This window comes from Natrix helvetica (genome assembly GCF_964273705.1).
Source record: "Natrix helvetica genome assembly, chromosome: 6".
NCBI lineage: Eukaryota > Metazoa > Chordata > Lepidosauria > Squamata > Natricidae > Natrix > Natrix helvetica.
The window spans coordinates 12138604-12163201 of NC_138553.1; the positions used below are offsets into that span (position 1 = coordinate 12138604).

The 24598-nt window shown below is 44.6% G+C and overlaps 1 protein-coding gene across 2 annotated transcripts; it reads right to left on the bottom strand.

Moving 5' to 3' along the window:
* Positions 1 to 5383: 5383 nt before the first annotated feature.
* Positions 5384 to 20796, bottom strand: MGST1 (microsomal glutathione S-transferase 1). Of its 2 annotated transcripts, none has more exons than XM_081956929.1 (4): positions 20531 to 20796; positions 10890 to 11039; positions 8886 to 8980; positions 5384 to 7969 (listed from the first exon to the last, which is right to left on the bottom strand). In XM_081956929.1, the coding sequence occupies exons 2-4, from the start codon at positions 11013 to 11015 to the stop codon at positions 7720 to 7722; spliced, it is 471 nt and encodes a 156-aa protein (XP_081813055.1). In that variant the 5' UTR covers positions 11016 to 11039; positions 20531 to 20796; the 3' UTR covers positions 5384 to 7719. The 2 variants fall into 2 exon arrangements, with proteins under 2 accessions (XP_081813055.1, XP_081813054.1); XM_081956928.1 differs by having other exon boundaries at positions 20535 to 20791.
* Positions 20797 to 24598: the final 3802 nt, after the last annotated feature.

The following is a 24598-nucleotide window of genomic DNA, read 5'->3' on the forward strand; positions in this document are numbered from 1 at the left end:
AGGAACAATGGAAAACAGTACAATTTTTGAGCAGCCAAATAAAATGTGGCAATTTGAAAAACAACAACAATTCAGTCTTAAAAAGAGCTTTGCATTAGATATGTTTCGTGTTTTGCATGGACTGCAAGTATGTCCTCTGCATGTTTTTAATGTGCTTGTTACCCCAAAAATACTTACCGTAAAAGGCTTACAAATACAGAAAGCCAGATAGTCCCTACTCATAGACTTCTAACATGCATGTCACCTAAGGAAAGGGGGATGGGAGGGAAGAGGAGCAAAAGACCCTGTGTTGCAATGGCTCCCATCCATCTCAATGCTTACTTCCAATCCAGTGGTGGGTTCCTGATCCGGCCCGGCATCGCCCACATGGACACGCATGGTGCGCGCATATGTCATACCTGCCTGTGACGCCTCCGCGATGGTTCAGCTGCTCGGCAGAGTGTTGCACAGGCGCCATATGCGCAATGCGTGTGTGCTTAAGTACCAAAGGCTTAAAGGACAGGTAAGGAGCTCGGGCAGACAGGTAGGCCCTCCGGAGCACAATACCGGAATGGTACCTGGTGTTCCGGCAGGCTCCGATATGCCCGTACCGAGACATACCACCTGCAACCCACCACTTTTCCAATTCCACAGGTGACAGAAGACATCATGCTGCAGCCTGTCACTTGAGTAACAAGAGTGGGAAGAAGCCTTGGAGGTCTTCTATTCTAACTTCCTGCTCAAGCAGGAGATCCTATACCAGTGATAGTGAACCTTTTCAGCACTGAGTGCCCAAACGAATGCGCGGATGCGCACCGGGCAGCTGGTGTTTGGGTTTCCAGCACTCTGGCGTGCGTGAAGACAGGCTGGCGGGCACACATGCGTGCACCGGAAACCAGAAGAGCAGCTGGCGATGGCGCGCATGCCCATAGAGAAGGATCTGCATGCCACCTCTGGTACCCGTGCCATAAGTTTGCCATTCCTATACCATTCCAGACCAATGGCTGTCCAGCCAGTTTTTGAGAACTTCAACTGATGGAGCACTCACAATCTCTGGAGACAAACTGTTCCACTGATTCATTGCTCTCCCTGTCAGGATGTTTCTCCCTGGTTCTAGGTTGGATCTCTCCTTGACTTGTGGGGTTGACTCTCTCTCCCAGTCCTGTTTAATAGCAATAGCACTATACCACTTAGACTTATATACTGCTTCATGGTGCCTTATAGCCCTCTCTAAGCGGTTTACAGAGTCAGCATATTGGCCCCAACAATCTGGCTCCTCATTTTACTCACCTCGGAAGGACGGAAAGCTGAGTCAACCTTGAGCCTTGTGAGATTCGATCTGCAAAACTGCTGGCAGCCGGTGATCAGCAGAAGTAGCCTGCAGGACTGCACTCTTAACCACTGCGCCACCACGACACGATGTCTACAGAGCACCGAGCATGGCCATCCATGGTCTTGAGCATGTGCACAGAACCCAATTTTATATCTCAATAATGCAGGTGAAGCTGTCAAAATGCTATCCCAGAATCTGGCGCCCGTTTGAGCCTGGATGGGGAAGGAGAGCCTCAGGCTCTGTCGGTGGATATCTAGACTCCTGCATCAAGAAGGTTTTCATGTTGGTCTTGCATGGACTGGGGCAGCACTATGCCTCAGAGGTTAAAATGCTGGCAGAGGCGGGTTGCTGCTGGTTCGGCCCGGTTTGGCCAAACTGGTAGTGGAAGTCAGACCTGGGTTGCAGAAACCGGCAGCAATCCAGATCTGCCCTACCCCTGAACCGCTTCCCTCGCCGCCGCTGGGCCGCCCCCATTTTGGATTTCAGTGACTGCGTGTGCGCATTTCACTGTAAATTGTTCTGCGCATGGACACAAACGTGCAGCACACGTCAGGCACGCGGGGGTTTCAAACCAATAGTGAAACTGGCAGCAACCCACCCCTGAATGCTGGCCTTGTCGGCTGGAAAGCTAGCAGCCGAGGTTCGAGACCCAAGGCTTCAAGCGACGGGGTGAGCTCCTGTCCTCGCCCCAGTTCCTGCCAGTTCAAAATCATGCAAATGCAAATAGATAAGTATGTACCACTTCGTTGGGAAGGTAACCGTGCTCCATGATGTCATGCTGGCCACGTGACTGCAGGACAGTGCTAGCTCAACGGCCTTAAAATGGAGTTGAGCACCACTACCCTATAATCAGCAACTACTAGTGGAGTAAAATCTACAGGGGTTCCTTTATTTGCAGGGGGTTGTACTTCCTCATTCAAGATTGGCAGGCAACACAAGGTTTTCTCCTGAATTCTCAGCTCCTACTCAAGGAGCAGGTGGCAGTTGTGGCCAGTGGGGCATTGAAGGCCAGTTTATGTACTATTGGTGCCCTTTTCTTGACCAATAGTCCTTCATGCCCCAGTTCCCTCAAAATTGCACTATGTCAATGCAACTCTTTACAAGGTTGCCCTTGAAGTGCCCATCTGCCTGATCTTACCGCAAGGGCAGAGACCATGGAAGATAGATGCTGCCTCATATAATCATGACCTGCACCACGAAGGGCTTTAAAAGGGACAGCAGACTTTGAATTGTACCTAGACGCCTACAGGCAAAGCAGTGCAAGTTATGGACCACTGGCGCCATATGTGAATTTCCAGGGGGAGGATAGTCCAGACAGCAAGCATTAAATCAGAGAAGACCGGAGTCTTTTAGATGATATTGCTTAATTGATGGAATTAGGAGATAACCAAGAACGGCAGATCTTACAGGACAGACACCATGGGAGACAGGGAATCCCTCAAATACATTAGATCCTATGACACAGTGGCTCGGTGGCTAAGACGCTGAGCTTGTCGATCAGAAAGGTCGGCAGTTTGGTGGTTCAAATCCCTAGCGCCATGTAACAGAGTGAGCTCCTGTTACTTGTCCCAGCTTCTACCAACCTAGCAGTTCGAAAGATGTAAAAATTCAAGTAGAAAAATAGGAACCACCTTTGGTGGGAAGGTAACAGCGTCCCGTGCACCTTTGGCATTTAGTCATGCCAGTCACATGACCACGGAGAAGTCTTTGGATAGCGCTGGCTCTTTGGCTTTGAAACGGAGATGAGCACCGCCCCCTAGAGTCAGCAACGACTAGCATATATGTGCAAAGGGAACCTTTACCTTTGCCTATGCCATATAGGGTTTTAAAGCACCTTGAGTTCACATAGAAGTAAATGGTATATAGAGGTCATGTAAGCACCTGGACATTCCCAGTGCCCAGCTGTAGCTTCTAAGTAGACTTTAAAGGCAGTCTCATGTAGAGCACTTGTGATTGTGATGAGGTGACCATCTGGAGGAGTGCCTAGCCAGGAATGGATGCAACTGGCACGCCACATGAAGCTGCAAAGATCCTCTTGGCCACAACTGTCCTTTTTCAGCAAGAGCTGCAAGTCAAGGACTGTCAAAGACTATAATCAGTCCCAAAGAAGGAAGGTCAATTCCTTCGAAGACTAAAGACAGAAAGCACGGAGATCCAAGAGGTCCAAATCTACAGCCACATGGTCCTGACGGATTTGAACCCAAGGGTCTCCCGCCCAATTCACTCAAATTCCAGACACTGAAGTTAAATGTCCATGGAGATTCTCAGCATCCTCAGGTCATGATTGTCCCAAAGGTGAAGGTGGAAGTACATATGAATTCAAATTTTGGAATTAGCCTATTTATTTATTTAATGTACCAGCTATCCTTTGATTTATGAAAAACTGGGATCTATCAAGTCTGGATTAATGTAGAAAAGAATAGTGTGATCTTGGAAATAGTGTGATCTTGGAAATAATGCGATCTTTGATATGTCAGATACCAAAGGTTGTGCACTCTCAGCTTTTGAACTGAGTCTTTTATTGCCAGAATAGTCAGATAAGGTAATATGCAATACACCATATGGTCAAAGTACATCAACATGTGGCTTTAGTAATTGAGTTTCAGTAAAAGTATATTTTATTCAGTTATAGCTGCCAGGACTTCCCCCATTCCTCAAGACATCCCATGCTCCTTACCTGGGACACAGTCCACTTCCCGCTTAACAACCCATGCGTCTGGAGTTACGACAGCAGGGATTGCGGTCACTAAGCAATACAGCAATGTCATGTCACCCTGTAAAACTGTGTCATTTAGGAATGGACATTCTGGTCCCCGTTTTGGTGAAAAGTCAAGGACTAATTACACTATACTCAACTTCTAAGCATTTGGCTTCATCATCATGCTTTATTCTTTAAAATAATGGATTGTGCTATGTCGCTCATTGTGTTTTATTGCTTACTCTTAGAATTCCTGTTCTGGGACATGATGGAGTTTGTACTTTCTAAAATGTCAGAGAACATGACTCCTTATCCATCTTTCTGTGCCCAAAAAAGTCCCCCCCCCCCGCCTCATGTTTTATCCTTGATTCATGGTGTCAGGACAGCTAAATTTGGTTGCCCATTCCTAGTGCACATATAAACTTCTGATCACATATTATTCTTTTAGGATATAGATGTGAAGGGTCCAATCACCTCTTCTGTTTTATCTATATGCTGTATGCATATATGTATGTATGTTCCAGCATAACTCTGGAATGCCTTGAGCAATTTCAACCAAACTTGGTACACAGATGACTTACTCTCTGGAGACAAATACTAGGGATGGGGGGGGGGGGGAGAGACACATCCCTGGTGTGTGTGTTTGTGTGTGTGTGGTTTCAGCATAACTCTGGAATGCCTGGGCCGTTAAGGAGAGTGAGCATGGCATCCTAGAGTGGCAATTGCTTGTGATGTCATGGATGGGAGAAAGGAGAGCCTGGGGCGTTAAGGAGAGTGAGTGTGACGTCCTAGAGCGGCAATTGTTTGTGATGTCAGTTCCTTCGCAGCTTCCTCTGGAAAGCCAGCCGTGTTGTTTGCCCTCCAGTGGACCAATGGTGAAGCGCCTGATGGATTTGTGGAAAGGTGCCAGGGCTGGGAAAGAGGAGTGCATGGGATGGGGAAGGAAGAGGGCAGGTATGATGGGCATGGGAGTAGGGGGAAGAAAGGCCCCTGTCAGACAAACGCTTCGACGTCTAAAAAAACCCGGGCAACGGGTTGTCATCAGCTAGTAAGAAATAAAAACTACAAGAAAGTTGCTAAAACACAGTGAGGGCCACTTAAAATATTCTCCTTTGTATAGGTTACATTAGACTAAGAGAAATTTCATTCTCAGTTTTACTCCATTTACTCCAGCCCTTGGTTAAAACACCTATTTGTATCAAAGTCTCTTTTACAACAAGGACTGGCATTGCTTGCAGTATCTTATTATGAAGGTAAATATTCTTCAAAGAACTTGATGCTCTGAGTCCCTGATTCTTTGTGACATCTTATTTGCTGACTGTAGTCAAGGCAAGGAGGGGGGGAAAAAAACAGCCGCAAAAATCCCAACACACTTTTTTTTTCCTGCTGTTGTCTTTATTATTTATGCTTCAAAAAGATACATCCCAAAAATAGCATATGTAGAAAATTACTATTCACATATGCTCTCAAAAGAGAGAATGCACATTAAAAATCGCTAAAGCTTGCGTGAGCTAAGACAACATGTGAAGGAGAAAAGGGAGAATAAAAGGAAGTTGCTCACGAAGCTCAAATCTTAACCAACAGAAACACAAACCAGCTTCAATTTAACCAAAGAATTTGGAATGCTGATAGAACGTCAAACGTGGTGCAACATTCAAAGCCCATTCTCTCCGTGAAAATTCTGTGAATTGGTTTATAGCTTCTAGCCTCTGGCCTTGTGCATTCAAAACATAGAACAGGGGTGGGGAACTTATGGCTCTCCAGATGTTGTGGAACTACCAATCAGAACCATGGGCTTAAATTTAGGGATCAAACAAAGAACTCAACTGAGGATGAAGGTGAGAAGTTAACAGGGCTAAAGAGCTGGAACTAAGACATGCTTTGTGAGCTTCAAATGCACTGTTAACTTCCCAGATCTACAATCTTAGGGGCTACCAAATTGTATGGCTTTCCGGATACTGTTGAACTTCCAATGTTCATCAATTAGCATAGCTAATCACCAGGGATAAAAGGAGTCGTATTCCGAGGCCATCTGGAAGATCGTACCTCAACCACTTAAGATGGAACATAAGAGGAAGCCATATCTGCTTCTCATATGCTCTGCATTTATCGCAGAGATAATCCAGCGTCTCAAAAATGACAAGCTAAAGAATTAATATCCTAGAAAAATTAATAACCCCAGAAAAAGGGATTCTACCATCACTTATGGTAAGCCAGATTCCAGGTCTTAGAAAGTGGAAGGCAGGGAGGAATTTGAAGCAGGATGAATCTGGACTGAGTTTTGGATGTGAGGAACCAAAAGCAACAGTCTCTCTTAGGCCAGACAGAGTTGAAAACTGGGGGCCAGAAGCAAGGAGCAGAGAGACGTGGCTTCAGTTTAACTCTGTCTCGAGGCTAATTGGACATCACAATACCCATTCCAGGCTCATCCTGGATTTCCTCTGGAAAACAAGGAAGTTTTGCAAGCAAATCCAAGGAAGAGTTGGTGGATCAAATTAGAAATCCAACTCGCCCTTGGGGGTTTGTTTGTCAACAGCCGTCAAACTGATGTAACTGTTAGGGCAAAGAGGGAAGCCATTTTTGTAATAGTGTTCTCCAGCTTCCAGCTCTCTAAATGTGGTCTACAACTTTTGTTACTACCAAGCCAGAACTACTGATAATGATCCAAACATATCATGATGGGCCTAAGTTAGAGAACGCTGTTTTATTGTCAGTCTTCCACATTTGACACTTGCAAAGAAAACTGCCCCCATGTACGTTCATGGATCGCAATCTTGTTTGAAAAATAGAAAACACGAGCATTAGACAACAGAGGATAAAGAGGCCACCGGCTTCAGTGACTTTGAAAAAAGGCGACACCGTGGAGAGAAATCACCTCTGTGGCAGGGCCAATGTTTTGTGTACATAATGACCTCAGATTTAATCACTCACACTGAATTTCTGACATATTGAGAGTGAGAGGAAGGAACGGGAGGCAGAGAATATAACCGCTGCCTTATGTGTGACTTTTTTTGCTAACAAGAGGTTGTGCCTAGGACACAAAGCATTTACGCTATCATTGAGTGATGCTCCGTTAAGAAGGACCAGGGACCTTGGGAACAAGATTCTCCATACATCAATTTCAGTATGCAATGGCAGAGAGAGCTCCAGAAGAGTCATGTCTAGAAGGCAGCTGAGAGATCCAACATCCCAGGAGGCACAAGTATGCCCTGGAAAGTTGGGAGGCAGGCAGGAAGGAGTTTCTCTGAGGAAGAATTAATGGCGGAGTCCTTGGTGCTTGTTGAGCTTGGTTGCTTGCAGGTGTTTCATTACCCAATTAGGTAACATTATCAATGCTAGCGAGTTTGGGGAGATTGCTCCACTCGTATACCAGTAACTTGTCCTGCTACGGGGGCTGTGCTTTTTCCCTTTGGTAATTCCTTGATTCAGGCAGATTTATTCATTTGTCATGTTTACACGGCCTTGAATAATTCCTTGAATCAAGAAAGCACCAAGGAGAAAACCACACTGCCACCAGCAGCAGCGCAGGGAGCAAACTCCACACTCACTAGCACTGATAGCGTTACCTAGTTGGGTAATGTAACATTTGCAAGCAAACAAGCAAGTTCAGAGAGCACCAAGGACTCCATAGTTCCAACCCAGAGCTCAATACATTCTCTTCTATTGGTTGGAAAAGGCACTTCCCCAAAGTACAACTTAGCTTTCTTTTCTAAGACATAGTGAAAGCAATCGTTATAATCCTGTACATCATTGAAAAGGTGACCAAGTAACCAGCCATCCAAGCCAACCCTCTACTGGGCTGGGGAAGAGGTACCAGGTAAGCAATGGTGTGGAAGATCCTAGAACCAAGAAAAATCCGGTAGTGCAGCAAAGCAGTAGAGAGGGACACGCCACTAAAAGAGTAGAAGAACCCAGCAAACAGAAATGGAATAATGTTCTCCAGGTCGTTGAGGTGGATTCTGGGGAAAAGGAACAAAGGAGATTCACAGCGTTAGAGGCTTCTTCAATATTTGGTACCAACAAAATGGCCTTATGGAATGAAGGCCAATATACGTGTTGCAGGATCCAATCTGGGTCAGTGGATTTAGTCTTCTGAGCTTTCAGACTTGAGCTGGAGCCTTGGGATAATTTCTCCTTTCCCTCCAATTCATTTTTTTGTTTGTTTGTTACAAAAAAAGGGGAAGCAGCCAATTGCATTCAAGAAATCAGCACCGGAAGAATAGCATGGCCAGTTCATGCTACTGCCCATTTCTGCTGTGAATTGAATGGCATATTGACTGTGGGAATTACAGATGCAAACTCAAGACGTTGCAATAGAACACTCTCCGGGAGAATGGAGAGACAAGGGATGTGCAAGCAAAGAGTCACGGAACATTTTGTTGACCCCTACAGAGGATCATCAAAGAAACAAGAGAGTTATTAATGGACCGAGGGATGGCGCTATCAATATTTTTTCTAAGCCAGTGATTGAAAAGGAAGTGCAGGCACATTGGTGAGAGCCTTTTGCACTCAACCATCCCATGCATTTTTTCTTTTCTTTATATACTGTATTTTTTCGGAGATTTTGAAGAAGTAATTTTTAAAAGTTTTTGCACTCTGCGGACCTCCCAAACACTCTGCAGGCCTTGTTTTTGTGAGCATCCCATTTTTCGCTTGTTTTTTCCCTCCCCAGCCGCTGGGAGCACTTTGCAGGACTCTCAAACCCTCTACAAGTCCATGTTTGTGATGGGGGCGGAGTTTTGGGAGGCCAAAAATGCTGTATTCAGTATATAAGACGCACCCAGATTTTCACCTTCTATTTTTGGGGGGGAGGGGAAGGTGCGTCTTATACTCCGAAAAATACGGTATGTGCTTGATAAGAAGTTCTAGAATTACCTGCGTACACGTTCCACATCAGGATCGGTCCTTAGAAACTTTTTCGCATTCTCTCCTTTTCCAAACGATAGCGTATCTTCAGGATTAGCAAATGCCTATTCGGGAGAAAGATGAGAATAAATTACAAGGTACCATGCCAGAGTCAGCTGCGGTGGCATGGTGGTTAAAATCAGTATTGCAGTATTGAATGAAGTGATATGTCCCTCTGGCTTACTACTACACCAATTATTATTGTTGCTGTTATTGCTATTCAGTCTATCAGATATTTCTGAGTGGAGTTAGTACTGCTGACTACAAGTAGTCCTCGATTAAAACCAGAATCCTGGTCATCCAATCAAGCAGTCATTAAGACACCAACGGAGAGTCTAGAAAGAGTGCAGAGAAGAGCAACAAAGATGATTAGGGGACTGGAGACTAAAACATATGAAGAACGGTTGCAGGAACTGGGAATATCTAGTTTAATGAAAAGAAGGACTAGGGGAGACATGATAGCAGTGTTCCAATATCTCAGGGGTTGCCACAAAGAAGAGGGAGTCAAGCTATTCTCCAAGGCACCTGAGGACAGAACAAGAAGCAATGGGTGGAAACTAATCAAGGAGAGAAGCAACTTAGAACTGAGGAGAAACTTCCTGACAGTTAGAACAATTAATCAGTGGAACAGCTTGCCTCCAGAAGTTGTGAATGCCCCAACACTGGAAGTTTTTAAGAAGATGTTGGATAGCCATTTGTCTGAAATGGTATAGGGTTTCCTGCCTAGGCAGGGGGTTGGACTAGAAGACCTCCAAGGTCCCTTCCAACTCTACTATTGTATTGTATTGTATTGTATTGTAACTGCTTCCCTCAATGATCACAATCCCGGCACTCCCGGTTACAGTTGTTAAACTGTCTCCCACATTGTTAAGCAAAGATTTCAGCCCCCCATGGAGGTGAAATCTTCCTAGAAGGCAGCTCTTTTGATCTCATACATCCCTGCAGCCCACCAAAATGTAGTTACCTGACTATGCTTGGTGATGTTGAGCTGCAGCACTTTATGGTGGCCAGAAATACTTCATGGGCTGTAAAGTACCTTTTCCAAGTCCATTGTAAGCAAAGAATCATCTGTATTTGGTCTTTCTTAAAGATCTAACAAAGCTATGGATATTGTAAACATAGGCAATATCCTTAGGTAAAGGTTCCCCTCCCATATATGTGCTAGTCATTCCTGACTCTATGAGGCGGTGCTCATCTCCGTTTCAAAGCTGAAGAGCCAGCACTGTCCAAAGACTTCTCCGTGGTCATGTGGCCTGCATGACTAAACGCCGAAGGTGCATGGAATGCTGTTATCTGGTAATAGGTGATTCCTATTTTTCTACTTGCGTTTTTACATGCTTTTGAACTGCCAGGTTGGCAGAAGCTGGGGCAAGTAACGGGAGGTCACTCCGTTATGCGGCGCTAGGGATTCGAACCACTGAACTGCCAACATTTCTGATCGACAAGCTCAGGGCCTTAGCCACTGAGCCACTGCGTCCCGTGTGCACTATCCTTAGTAATGCTATTTTTTTTGTAACTGACGAACTGAAATTCTACCTATTCATATTACGTCCTAATACTTTTTTCAGATCTTTGGTTACTACCACAATTAACATAACTAACAAGGATGCCAATAGAAATGAATCTATCATGGATGTTTGATTCATCTTAACTTGTTTTAGTTATTTTAATATTATTACATTTATGTTACACTCTCTGAGAGTCATAATGCAACTGTGGCGGTAAATCTATGGTATTTTGAATGATACTTAAAAAAAAAAAAAAACCAGAGGCCTGGCTTGTATATAATGTTAGTCCATAATAAATTACAAACCCAAAGATTTGATGGTTTAGCCTGTATTAGACTAACCTGGAGCGTTTCAGGTAGGTTTGAAAGCACAGTTCCCATCAATCCTGGCTTATCATGCAAAGTGCTGGGCTCACAAGTCTCACCCCACACATTGTTTCTTCATAACTCCAACTTTCGTCTCTCACCTTTTTCCTCATTCGGAAGAAAGCCGTAATGCTGCTCATGAGCATCATTTTCAATATAACAATGGTTCCATATCTCATAAATGCCATCGTGACTTCATGATCCAGTAATTCATGGAGGTTTCCCATCTTGGCCAGTTTTCACCAAAAGACCTGAAACATGAAGTGGAAGGAAGGAAAGCATCAAGTACGACATTCAAGTTACGATTCAGATTTTATAGAATAGATTTTTTTATCAATGGTTGGAAACACAAGGTGGGAGTCGGAACACGAAAAAAAATTAGGCTAAGTCGATCCTGAAATGAGAGATGATATATGTATTAGAATAAATTGGTCAAATAATTGTGCAAGACTAGCACTGTGTAAATAGTATATATCTTGTCTTGCTCCTCGGTTTCTATGGCAGATGAAACTCTGTTCGATATGCTTATTTACATATATACATACATACATACATACATACATACATACATACATACATACATATGTTAGGAAGTTATCACCCAGCCCTCCACCAGAAAAATGAAACATCCTAGGAAATATTGAAAAGGCAGAATATTTCTCTGGATGTGAAAAGAAACATGTTTCAAAAAGACAAGGTAACTCTCCCTGCAGCTTCCTGCCCCCATGAGCCATTAAAGCCTGAGCCAGTCCCTTTACATAATAAAGAGTTCTCCCCTTCAGCTCCAGGGGGATGGGAACGAAGGCATGATAATATAAGCCTTTACTCAACTGACCACATGGCGTCTGAACTCAACCAAACCTGGATTCAAAACTCAGCCTAGAGGGTTGCCCTTGCATGGGCCCATGTGAGTCTGACAACCAATCAGAATACACAACTGGTTATTTTAGGGGTATTGTTTTTAATTTATTGTGTGTGTTTTAGGGGTTTAAAATTTAAATTTATATTTATATATACTGGCTCTGTACAGTTCTTTTAATTCCATTTTAACCTCCTCCATTCCAACTGTACATATTCAACTTTTTATTGTATTTTGATGTATTTTGTATGGACTGTACACCGCCCCGAGTCCCTTTTGGGAGAGGGGGCGGTCTAGAAGCACGGTAAAATAAATAAATAAATAAATAAAATTTCTTACACAGGAACAGGAAACAGATAGGTGGGGCCGAACAGATTATAAAAAGCCCTGCAAGCCCTTCTTAAGCCGCTTCCCCTTCCTTCTTCTCTTCTTCTCCACCAACATTGAAGCATGTGATCACCTTTTCTGTTCAGGGCTCAAGCCATGTGGTCCTGTCCACCATTAAAACCATCTTTCCAAGCAGCCTCCGTGTCTCCAGGGTCTTTTTCCCCACTTGGAGCAGAACCCAGAAGGACATTTCTTCCAACATATACATACATACATACATACATACATACATACATACATACATACATACATACATACATACAAGATACAATTCAGATAGCCCTCCAGACTAACACAGTTTATGTCGGCAGTTGTACCCAACGTGAGCCTAAAACTACAGACATAAACTATGTTAGTCTGGAGGCTTTTAAGAGATCGGAAAACCATTTGTCTGAAATGATACAGCTTGTCCTCGACTTACAACCGTAATTAAGCCCAAAATTTATGTTGCTAAATGAGACATTTTTTAAAGTGGGTTTTGCCTTAGTTTACAGCCTTTTCACCACTGCTGCTAAGTGAGTCACTGCCGTTGCTTAATAACAGTCATAACAGGGTTATTAATTGCTTGTCAGAAAGTCACAAAAGGGATCCCATGACCCCGGGACACTCTAACCGTCATAAATATGAGCCAGTGGCCAAACATCTGGATTTCGATACAATTGTGGGGATGCTGCAACGGGTTGTGTGAAAAAAACGGTCATGACTCACTTTTTTCTGTGCTTTTCTAACTTTTAACAGTCACTAAAAGAATTGTTGTAAGCCGAGGACTTCCTGTATAGGTTTTCCTGCTTGAGCAGGGGGTTGGACTAGAGGACCTCCAAGATCCCTGTTGTTCTGTTATCATATAACCAAGCCTGATTTTATCTTATGATCATTAAGCAAACATGGCGTGCGTTCCCACCCACACCCACCCTCCACACATGTCTCCTGCATGCGCCCCGCCCCCCATGCATGCGCGGCAGAGACCCAAAAATCAGTTGGCCGGCGGGAGGCACGCACGCATGCGCAGTGAAGTGGAGCTGGTGCCATAGGTTCACCATCGCGGCTATAGGGTAATTTTGCTGGAAAAAGGAAGTAAACCCCCGTTTCTGGCAAAAACATCCTAAATTGTGGTTGCATGACTGCAGGACGCTGCAAATAAAAGATGCTAAAACGAGGATTATCTGCATTGCTACTTCTGCCACATGCAGAAGGCAGATAGATACAGGGGAACTTCTCTCAGATTACTAGCCTGAAACGGAAAAGGTACCTACAAGCAGAGGGTTTTTTAGGTGTATGGAAAAAGAACAGGAAATCATTGAATACTCATGCAAAAAACCTATGAGTTTTGCTTATTTAAAATTAAATAGCAATAACACTTAGCAAATAGCAATACCGCTTCATAGAGCTTTTACAGTCCTCTGTAAGCGGTTTACAGAGATAGCATATTGCCCAGGGGTGAAAAAAAACACTTACCATTGCTACCGATTCGGTAGCAATGTGGACATGCCTGCAAAGGTAAGCAAACAGCGGGGGGGGGGGGGGAATCCTCTGTGCCACGCAATTTAGATTTAATATAAATCGTATTTCATAGCTGATCATTGGAAGCATTGTTTTTACTACCAGTTCGGGCAAACCGGTCCGAACTGGTAGCATTACACCCCTGATATTGCCCCCAACAATCTGGGTCCTCATTTTACCCACCTCGGAAGGATGGAAGGCTGAGCCAACCTTGAGCCTGGGGAGATTCGATCTGCCAAACTGCTGGCAACTGGTGATCAGTCAGTAGCCCGCAGTACTTCACTCTATCCACTGTGCCACATCTAATTTAGCTTTGTCCTGGCACAATCGCTTTTTGATCCTCACCTCACTTAAGCCAAACCCAAGCCTGACATAATGATTGAGCATGAAAAGTGAACCACACACCTTTCCAAAGCCAAGAACATTTGTGATGGAATGTGGTGAAGCAGGTGGACTCCCAGGAAGGAGAGAGGTGCATTCCTGAGGACTAAGAGGCAGGTCAGCCCAGATATGATCGGCGAGAGAAAGAGGGCGAAGACAGACCCTCCCTAATGGTACACAGAGCATATGTTGTAAAAAGGGACTTAATGTAGATGCAAATAGAACAGGGAGCAACAAAGATGAGGAGGCTAAAACACATGAAGAACGGTTGCAGGAACTGGGTATGTCTAGTTTAATGAAAAGAAGGACTAGGGGAGACATGATAGCAGTGTTACACTATCTCAGGGGTTGCCACAAAGAAGAGGGAGTCAACCTATTTTCCAAGGCACCTAAGGGTAGAACAAGAAGCAATGGGTGGAAACTAATCAAGGAGAGAAGCAACTTAGAACTGAGGAGGAATTTCCTGACAGTTGGAACAATTAATCAGTGGAACAGCTTGCCTCCAGAAGTTGTGAATGCCCCAACACTAGACGTATTTAAAAAGATGTTGGTTAGCCACTTGTCTGGAATGGTATACAGCAGGGGTGTCCAAACTTTTTGCAAGGAGGGCCAGATTTGGTGAGGGGAAAATGTATGGGACCGACCATTCAGCCTCATATTCTCTGAACCATTAACATTACATGCAAATGAGCTATTTTATGTAAGATTAAACAAATAACTCCAGCAGGGAGAAGAGGCTGCGGGCAGCTTGAAATTTGAAAAAGGCCACAAATGGCCCCCGGGGCGGACTTTGGTCATGCCTGGTATACAGTAACAGATTAACAGAGTTGGAAGGGACCTTGCAGGTCATTTAGTCCAACCCCCTGCCCAAGCAGGAGAGACCCTGCATTTGTCTCTACCTAGGATCGAACTCCCAACCTCCTGATTGTGAGGGAAGAGCTCCATCTTTAGGCCACCACAGCTGTTCTCCTGCTTCAGCAGTAGGTTTGGGCTAGAAGACCTACAAAGTCCCTTCCAATTCTGTTATTCTGATAGTCAATGCTTATTCTGGCAAATTTTTGTCTACAGATGTGGAATTTTAAAACGAACTCAGCTTGGAAGAATCACCACAAACCATTCTTGGTCTGGGGGTCTGACATAAACCCACCTTTCTCCCAAGAGCTCAAAATATGGTCAGGATGTCCTTATAGGGAGAGTGGAAGATTGCCCCTAAGTCAGGGGTCAGCAAACTGCAGCTCTGGAGCCGTATGTGACTCTTTCCTTCCTCTGCTGCGGCTCCGTCACCGGTCGGCGCCACAATTTTGAGAGGAGCTTCCGGGGGGGGGGGGGGGGAGAAGCACAGTGCGCCAGGAGAAGATTCTATGGCAAGGGGAGGGTTTTCCAGTTGTCTCCACAATTGATAGGGCTTTAGGTTATGACAGGTAGAGGAAAAAGTATGCCGCGCTAGGAGAAGACTCTATGGTGGGGGAACTGAACTTCCGGTCAGCTCCAGAACTGAACAGGGAGCTTCCGGTTAGAACCTTTGTGGCTCCCGGTGTTTTCTTTTCTGTGGGAAACGGGTCCAAATGGCTCTTTGAGTGTTTAAGTTTGCCGACCCCTGCCCTAAGTCATCCAATCAGCTTGCATGATTGAGCCCTAAGCCAAACATCCATTTCTCACCCAGCCTCTGAATCCCAACACCATACAAAATGCAGATTTTGCACATGCTGATCATGATTAAGCAGCATGACTAAATGAATGAAGAGACCACTCAACCCTGAACATATAGATGCAAACAAACAACGACGACAACAAAAAACATTTGCAGCAATTATTTGTGCGGAATCAAAATGATGTACAACCTATTTGCATGCTATTACTTAACAAGCCAATTTCCACAGCAGAATCTTTCTTTCTTTTTCTTTCTTTCTTCTTCCTTCCTTCATCTTTCTTTTTCTTTCTTTATTTCTTTCTTCTTCCTTCCTTCCTCTTCCTTCCTTCCTCTTCCTTCCTTCCCTTTCTTTTCTTTCTTTCTTTCTTTCTTTCTTCTTTCTTTCTTTCTTTCTTTCTTTTTCTTTCTTTCTTCTTCTTTCTTCTTTCTCCCACCTCCCCTACAAGGTGACACTGGTAACCTTTTGTGTTGATTCTAGTTAGTAAGGAACATCCTTCACTTAAGTGAGGCAAGCTTAAAAGCATTCACCTTCATTTTTCCCAAATGAGGAAGCACCTCCCACCCATCCCACATCCAATTTCCGGAGCTTACAGAGGGAAGCAAATTCGCTTCTAGAGCAACAGTCAAGATTGCATTCTGGAGTTCTTGCCACAAAGGACTAGATCCATGGACCTGTATGCCTATGCAGGCAAAGTTTTAACTGCAATTGCCATCTACAGTAGCCCCCGGCTTACCACCACAACTGAGCCCAGAATTCATGTTGCCAATTGAGAAATTTGTTAAGTGAGTTTTGCTCCATTTTGCAGCTTTTCTTGCCACCGTTGCTAAGCGAATCACTTTTCTTGCCACCGTTGCTAAGCGAATCACAAGTTAATAGCAAGGTTGTTATGCGAAACTGGCTTTCCCATTGACTTTGCTTGTCAGGAAGTCACAAAAGATGGTCACATGACCCCAGTTGTCAAGCATTTGTATATAAAACACATGACCATGGGGGACCATGTGAAAAATGGTCATACATCACTTTTTTTCAGTGCTGTTGTAACTCTGAATGGTCATTAAATGAACTCCTGTAGAGGCAGACAAGAAACTGTAGGACCGTGATGGCGAACAGGTGGCACACGGAGTCATTTCTGAGAGCATGCGAGGCGCTGGCCTGTCGTCCCAGTGCGCATGCTGGCCAGCTATTTCGGCCTTGATTTTTGGCCGTTTTTCGTCCTCCGGAGGCTTCAGGGAAGCAGGAGAGGCCGTTTTCTCCCTCCCCAGGACCCCAGAAAGCCATGTGTGCATGCAGGGGGCAACCGGGGGGGAGGGGGGGGTGTCACATGTGCATGCGCAGGGGGCACGGCTCGGGGGGGGGGCGTAAAATTAAGGGGTTGGGCAGGTGAGAAAAAGGTTGGCCCTCACTGCTGTAGGAGGACAACACTGTGAAATCTTGCATGCCCTACAAACTGACCCATTCTAAATATATTTCTTTCTGTTTGCTAAAGGTTGAACCCTTATAAATGAAGTTGCAACTGAGCAAAACTTTTTTCTCTCTCTCTCTCCCCTCTGGCATCTCCTTGTGGAGACGCCAGAGGAGAGAGAGACTAAATGCAGTTAGTCCTCAACTTACAACCATTTGTTTTAACAGCTGTTCAAAGTTAAAACAGAATTTTTTTTAAAAAAAGTTTAACTTCTGACCAGTCCTCACTTAACAATGGTTGCATCATCCCCCCAGGGTCACTTGATCAAATTTTGCGTGCTTCACAACTGGCATGTATTTAGGGCATCTGCAGGACATTTGGGACTTTCCCAAGGCAGTCAATGCAGTGAAACAGGATTCACTTAGTGACCACGTGATTCACTTAACGGCATTGATTTCCTTCACTGCGGCAAAACGCTTGTAAAATCAGGTGCAACTCACTTCACAACCATCTGGCTTAACAATGGAAATTCTGCCCCCCCCCCCCAAATTGCAGTCATTAATTTGAGGACTACCTGTAAAATACCTTTAGTCCAGGCTGACCGAACAGCACTTATGAAAATAACCAAACACGTTGTTTTTATTTTGCTGTAAAATCCCGCATTCATTTTCCTCTTCTCTGTGGTAGAGCTGGGGCCTTGGATAAGCTAATTTTACACCTTTTCTCAATTGCTGCCACAACCAATTGAAGAGGTTTGGTTGCAAAAGGAAAAGTGTGCCACGGGGATCATCCACGGCATTAAAGAAGCGAAAGATTCCACTGAGCACGAAATCTGAGTCAGGAATTCACGGAAAGAATCACAGTTAGAATCCAACTCAAGCTAATTGCTAAGGTGCTAAAGCTAATACCAGGAGTTCTAGTCCTACTTTAGGCATGAAAGCCAAACTGGGTGACTTTGGGCCAATCGCGCTCTCTCTCAGCCCAACCCGCCTCACAGGGTTGTCGTTGTGAGGAAAATAGGTGCAGAATGGAGCATTAAGAATATTCACCGCCTTGAGTTGCAGGTAGTCCTCGACTTACGACCACAATGGAGCCCCAAATTTGTCTTGCTAAGAGATATTTGTGAAATGAAATTTGGCCCCATTTCACAACCATTCTGGCCACAGTTAAGTGACGTACTGCAATTGTTGAGTCAGTAACACGGTTGTTAGGTAAATCTGACTTCTCCGCTGTCTTTGCTTGTCAAAAGGTTTGCAAAAGGTGATCACCGATGACCCCGGGGACACTGCAAGGGTCAGAGTCCCTTTGGGGAGAGGGGGCGGTATAAAAATCGAAATAAAGGTAAAGGTAAGGTAAGAAGTGTGAAAAGTGGTCATAAGTCACTTTTTTTCAGTGCCATTCTAACTTCAAATGGCCACTAAACAAATGTTTATTAGTTAAGGACTAGCTGTATTCATAAAAATACAGACGGAAAGAAATTTTGGCTGCTCTGAGTTTTTCTTTCAGCTGGTGCTTTTGCTTTGGGGTGAAAGGGGGAAGGGCTGTTTTAAGTCTTTTGGCACTGCTTTAGTGGTTCCTGGCACTGTCCTTTTGGGGTGTATTTCCCACAGAACCAATCCAATAGCCAAACAGAAAGCTACTCCTCCCCTATTTGGCTGGAAAATTATCTTGCACAAAACTACTTTCTGATTTCTTCAGCTTTCTCCTGTGAGCCAGCTAACTGTGGCCTGTAATCATTTTCTCCTCCTCAAAGTAGATAAACACAACTTAACATTCGTTTTTACTTCATCCTCACACTATTCCCGGGTCATCGGATGCTGCAACTGAATTCCCACAGGCGGCAAAATATGCATCTCGGTTGCATCTTGCAGGGAGACCTCATCAAAGGTCAACTAACATCTTGTGCAAAATATGAACTCCCACTGCCTTGACAACCCCCCACACACACACACACACCCATTTCTACACTCAAGGACAGTGTGAACCACCAGTTAAGGTTGAACCAGTTTGACAGTTGGGCTAAAACTCAGGCTGTTTTCCACCAGCACTAAGTGAAATCTACCTTTGGCTTTAAATCAAAGTAAGTTGATTGCTTCATCTCTATACAAATGCCACTTGCATTTCGCAATCATACCAGATTTATTATCCAGTAATTAAGTTTTGAGTTGCCTTTTGTACTACAGCCAAGTTGTGCAACTCTCCAGTGAGATGAATAGGGTGCAACCCCCCCACCTCCCCAGTATTTTCTGCACCCTATTTTCTGGGGGGAAAACCCCCACTCTTTCTTGTCCCCATATGGAAGCGGGGCAACAAACCAGAGATTCAGGGAGCTAAGCAGAGTCCTGGAGTCCTCTGGTACTCCCCCCCTCCCCCCACACACCCAGCTTGATGTTTGCTTGCAGATGTTTTATTCTCCGACTACTGAAAGTCCTCAACTTACAACAGTTTGTTGAGTGACCGTTCAAAGTCACAGTGGTACTGAAAAACAGGAGATATGGCTGTTTTTCAGTTCTGAACTTTGCAGCATCCCCAAAATCTGTGATCAAGATCCAGATGCTTGGCAACGGGTTCATGTTTTATGACGGTCGCTGTGTCCCAATGTCCCCTTTTGTGACCTTCAATGGGGGAAGCCAGATTCACTTAACAACCTGGTTGCTCACTTATCCACTTGCAGCGATTCACTTGACAATTGTGGCAAGGAAGAACAGTCGTAAAAAGGGGGCGGAACTCGCTTCACAAACATTTCACTTAGCAAATAGAAATGTTGGCCTCCTGTTGGAAGTGGAGGATTATTATCTGTAGATCAAGACCATCAGGGTGAGGCTTCTTCCCATGCTCCCCGGCACCCATGATTGCGACCTAATCGGGGAATGAAACGGGTGCGAGCAAAGTCCGTGGGGATTCTCAGCCATGCAGGTCAGAGTTGTGTCTAGGATGCTGGCAGTGCACAAAGGCTTCCCAGTTCAAGCCCTGACCTACAGACGCCCCTCTTCTTCCAACCTCACCACAGCTTCTTCCAGATTTGCAAAAAGGCCCACAGATCGGCGCACATCACTTAAGCGCGCAAGTGGATTTCCCACAGACCCAGAGAGGGGAGGCATGGGGAAGAGAGACTTGCACCGATCTCTTAAGGCAACTTTTAAGACTTGTGGACTTCAACTCCCAGAATTCCCCAGCCAGCCATGCTGGCTGGGGGATTCTGGGAGTTGAAGTCCACAAGTCTTAAAAGTTCCCAAGTTTGGACACCCCCCTGTCTTAAGGGAAACACCGCCCAGCTTTTACTCAACAACTCACTTTCTCTCTGTCACACAAACACACACGCACGTGTAGGAATCCGCACCAAGCGCGCTAAGAAAGCGGGGCGCAATTTTTGCAAAAAATAAAATAAATAAACGCTCCTTCGCCTTCGGGGCGCAGCGGGCGAAAGGAACCGCGCGCCTTGCCAAAAAAAAAAAAACGGGCCTCTTTTCCACGCGCGCGCGCGGCCTTCAGACACCCACCCGCCCACTCAGGGATCCAATCCAGTCCGCCCCCCGAAGAGAGAGACCCCGTTCTGCCTACCGACCCAAGCCGGGCTGCTTCTGCTCCTTGCAACGGTCTGCTTTCTGACGACCCAACGGACGGTTACTGGGAGCCAAAGCGCCCTTTTTCTGCTCGGCCCGGGCAGCAGGAGGAAAGCTCGCTCCTCCCTCTCGGCTTTTGTGTTGCAATGTGCAAAGTGCAAGTGTTTTTGCTCGCGCTTTCTCAGCCGCCGCTTGCAACAGGCGTTGCCCTTGGGCATTTTGCCTCTTCGCCGCCCGCCCACAAGGCCCTGCAACTTCACTTGCTTCCTTAAGCAGAATAGAGCTGGGGAAAGGACCTTGGAGGTCTTCTAGTCCAACCCCTGCGCAAGCGGTAGGCCCTATACGTTATGTCAGTTTTACTACCAGAAACAAGGACAGGAAGCAATGGGTGGAAACTAATCAAGGAGAGAAGCAACCTGGATCTAAGGAGAAATTTCCTCACAGTGAAAACAATTCAACAGTGGAACAAGGCTTTGTTTCCAGAATTCCCAATCAAGAGACAAAGCATGGGGATAGAACATGGAGAATACTTTTTTTGTTGTTCAAAGACTTAGAACATTTTTTTATGGATGCTGTTGGCTGAGTTTGGGTCAACTTGTGAGAAGTGAGTTTAGTCTCTCACAAACCCTCAGTGACAGTTTGAAAAACTCTGGCTGTAGGAATATTGAGAATTGCAAATTGTGAAAGATATATTGTTTGTGATATTCTGAGTGATATGACCCCAATGCTTCTAGGGGTAAAATTAACACAAATGGCTGAAATGGTAAAGGGTTTCCTACTTGAGCAGGGGATTGGATTAGAAGACCTCCAAGTCCCTTCCAACTCTTGTTATTCTGTTATAAATGCATAGCTGTTACCATTTCCATAGCTAAACATGATAAGGGTGAAGGAAACTATACAGGTGAAACTCGAAAAATTAGAATATCTTGCAGAAGTTCATTTATTTCAGTAATGCAACTTAAAAGATGAAACTAATATATGAGACAGACTCATTACATGCAAAGCAAGATAGTTCAAGCCGTGATTTGTCATAATTGTGATGATTGTGGCTTACAGCTCATGAAAACCCCAAATCCACAATCTCAGAAAATTAGAATATTGTGAAAAGGTGCAATATTCTAGGCTCAAAGTGTCTCACTCTAATCAGTTAATTAAGCCATAACACTTGCAAAGGGTTCCTGAGGCTTTAAATGGTCTTTCAGTCTGGTTCAATAGGAATCACAATCATGGGAAAGACGGCTGACCTGACAGTTGTGCAGAAAACCATCATTGACACCTCAAACGGTAATTGCAAAAGAAGTTGGATGTTCCCAAAGAGCTGTATCAAAGCACATGAATAGAAAGTTATGTGGAAGGGAAAAGTGTGGAAGAAAAAAGTGCACAAGCAGCAGGAATGACCGCAGCCTGGAGAGGATTGTGAGGAAAAGGCCATTCAAAAGTGTTGGGGTCTTTCACAAGGAGTGGACTGAGGCTGGAGTCAGTGCATCAAGAGCCACCACACACAGACGGATCCTGGACATGGGCTTCAAATGACGTATTCCTCTTGTCAAGCCGCTCCTGAACAACAAACAACGTCAGAAGCGTCTTACCTGGGCTAAAGAAAAACAGACACAAGTCTTAAAAGCTTGGTCTGTTGCTCAGTGGTCCAAAGTCCTCTTTTCTGATGAGAGCAACTTTTGCATCTCATTTGGAAACCAAGGACCCAGAGTATGGAGGAAGAATGGAGAGACACACACTGCAAGATGCTTGAAGTCCAGTGTGAAGTTTCCACAGTCTGTTGATTTGGGGAGCCATGTCATCTGTTGGTGTTGGTCCACTGTGCTTCATTAAGTCCAGGGTCAACGCAGCCGTCTACCAGGAGATTTTGGAGCACTTCATGCTTCCTTTCGCAGACAAGCTTTATGGGGATGCTGACTTCATTTTCCAGCAGGACTTGGCAACTGCCCACACTGTCAAAAGCACCAAAACCTGGTTCAATGACCGTGGGATTACTGTGCTTGATTGGCCAGCAAACTCGCCTGAGAAACTATGGGGCATTGCCAAGAGAAAGATGAGAGACATGAGACCGAACAATGCAGAAGAGCTAAAGGCATCCTGGTCTTTCATAACACCTCAGCAGTGCCACAGGCTGAAAGCTTCCATGCCACGGCACATTGAGGCAGTAATTGCTGCAAAAGGGGCCCAAACCAAGTATTGAGTACATATCCATGCTTATACTTTTCAGAGATCCAATATTGTTCTATGTACAATCCTTGTTTTATTGATTATATGTAATATTCTAATTTTCTGAGATTGTGGATTTGGGGTTTTCATGAGCTGTAAGCCATAATCATCACAATTATGACAAATCACGGCTTGAACTATCTTGCTTTGCATGTAATGAGTCTATCTCATATATTAGTTTCGCCTTTTAAGTTGCATTACTGAAATAAATGAACTTTTGCAAGATATTCTAATTTTTAGAGTTTCACCTATATATCCTTCCATTTATCAAGTGCTCTCCACTCTAAAGACCATTTAGGGGACTGGAGGTCAAGCACACTTGCTGGAACTGGGTGTGTCTAGTTTGATGAAAAGAAGGACTAGGGGAGACATGATAGCAGTGTTCCGATATCTCAGGGGCTGTCACAAAGAAGAGGGGGTTTCAGCTACTCTCCAAAGCACCTGAGGGCAGGAAAAGAAGCACTGGGTGGAAACTAGTCAAGGAGAGAAGCAACCTAGAACTAAAGAGAAATTTCCTGACAGAACAATTAATCAGTGGAACAAGCTTACCTCTAGAAGTTGTGAATGTCCCAACACTGGAGGTTTTTAAGAAGATGTTGGATAACCATTTGTCTGAAGTGATGTAGGGTTTCCTGTCTAATCGGAGTTGGACTAGAAGACCTCCAAGGTCCCTTCCAATTCTGTTATTCCATTCTATTCTAAGTTGAGACAAGGGCATGTGAAGAACCCACAACTTCTGAATGTTGCTGAGGGATCGTTTGGGGTCGTGGCTCGGTTTATTTTCAGTTATGCCAGTTTAAGGTATACGGATGTTGTGCAGAGAGCCTAACAGGAGTGTCTATATGGGGATTCTCATCATCCAGGTCACAGTTGTCCCAAAGCTGCCTTTTCAAGAGGCAACTGGACTTTCTGAGTTTTCTTTGAAGACATTTCGCTCAGGAGTAGCTGCTTGGATGTCTGTAGAGATTCACCCCTTTGAAACTTTCCATTTGCTATGATCAGTACCTGTTGTAAATTTAGCAGTTTAATGAAGGAACGTGTTTCATTTGGATTCTCTCTTCCAAAATAAAAATAAATATTCAATATGTTTTTCGTACGTTTTGCTAAAATAAACGTGTGTAGCGTCACAATACACCAATAAACATGCATACTTCACATAATGCAGGGTGTGGGTTTGACTAGAGAAAGGAAGGCAAGACAAGAAATGGATGGGAACTAATCAAGGAGAGAAGCAAGCTGGAATTAAGGGGAAGTTGCCTAACAGTGAGTACACTTCCCTGCGACCGATTCGCTCTCACAGGGAGGGACTCCTCCGGGTGCCGTCCACTAAGCAATGCCAACGGGCGACACCAAGGAGTAGAGCCTTCTCTGTGATGGGCCCAACCCTCTGGAATGACCTCCCCCCCGATATCAGAACCACCACCGACTTCCGCTCCTTTCGACAAAAACTGAAGACTCACCTGTTCCGTTTAGCCGGCCTGGCCCATTTATAGATTTATAGTTTTATTCTACCTCCTGGCAGATATTTTTTAATTGGGTATTTTTAGGGTTATTTAAATATTGCTTTTAACTACTTTGCTTCAGATATGTACAGTTTCTTATTACCTCCTCTTTTGTGTTTGTACTTTCTATTTATTGATGTGTTTTTATCTGACTACACCGCCCCGAGTCCCTTTGGGGAGAGGGGGCGGTATAAAAATCTAAATAAAAGTAAAGTAAAGTAAAGAGTACAATTAAGCAATGGAACAGCTGGCTGGACAGCCACTTGACTGAAATGGTCTAGGGCAGGGGTCGGCAAACTTAAATACTCAAAGAGCCATTTGGACCCGTTTCCCATGGAAAA

What these genes read in the sequence shown, in the direction of transcription:
- MGST1 (XM_081956929.1), bottom strand. Translation starts at nt 11,015, where the DNA reads ATGGGAAACCTCCATGAATTACTGGATCATGAAGTCACGATGGCATTT. An exon ending in TCTTCCGAATGAGGAAAAAG is followed by an intron (nt 8,981 to 10,889) that starts GTGAGAGACGAA and finishes TCTCCCGAATAG; the next exon opens with GCATTTGCTAATCCTGAAGA. An exon ending in GATGTGGAACGTGTACGCAG is followed by an intron (nt 7,970 to 8,885) that starts GTAATTCTAGAA and finishes CCTTTTCCCCAG; the next exon opens with AATCCACCTCAACGACCTGG.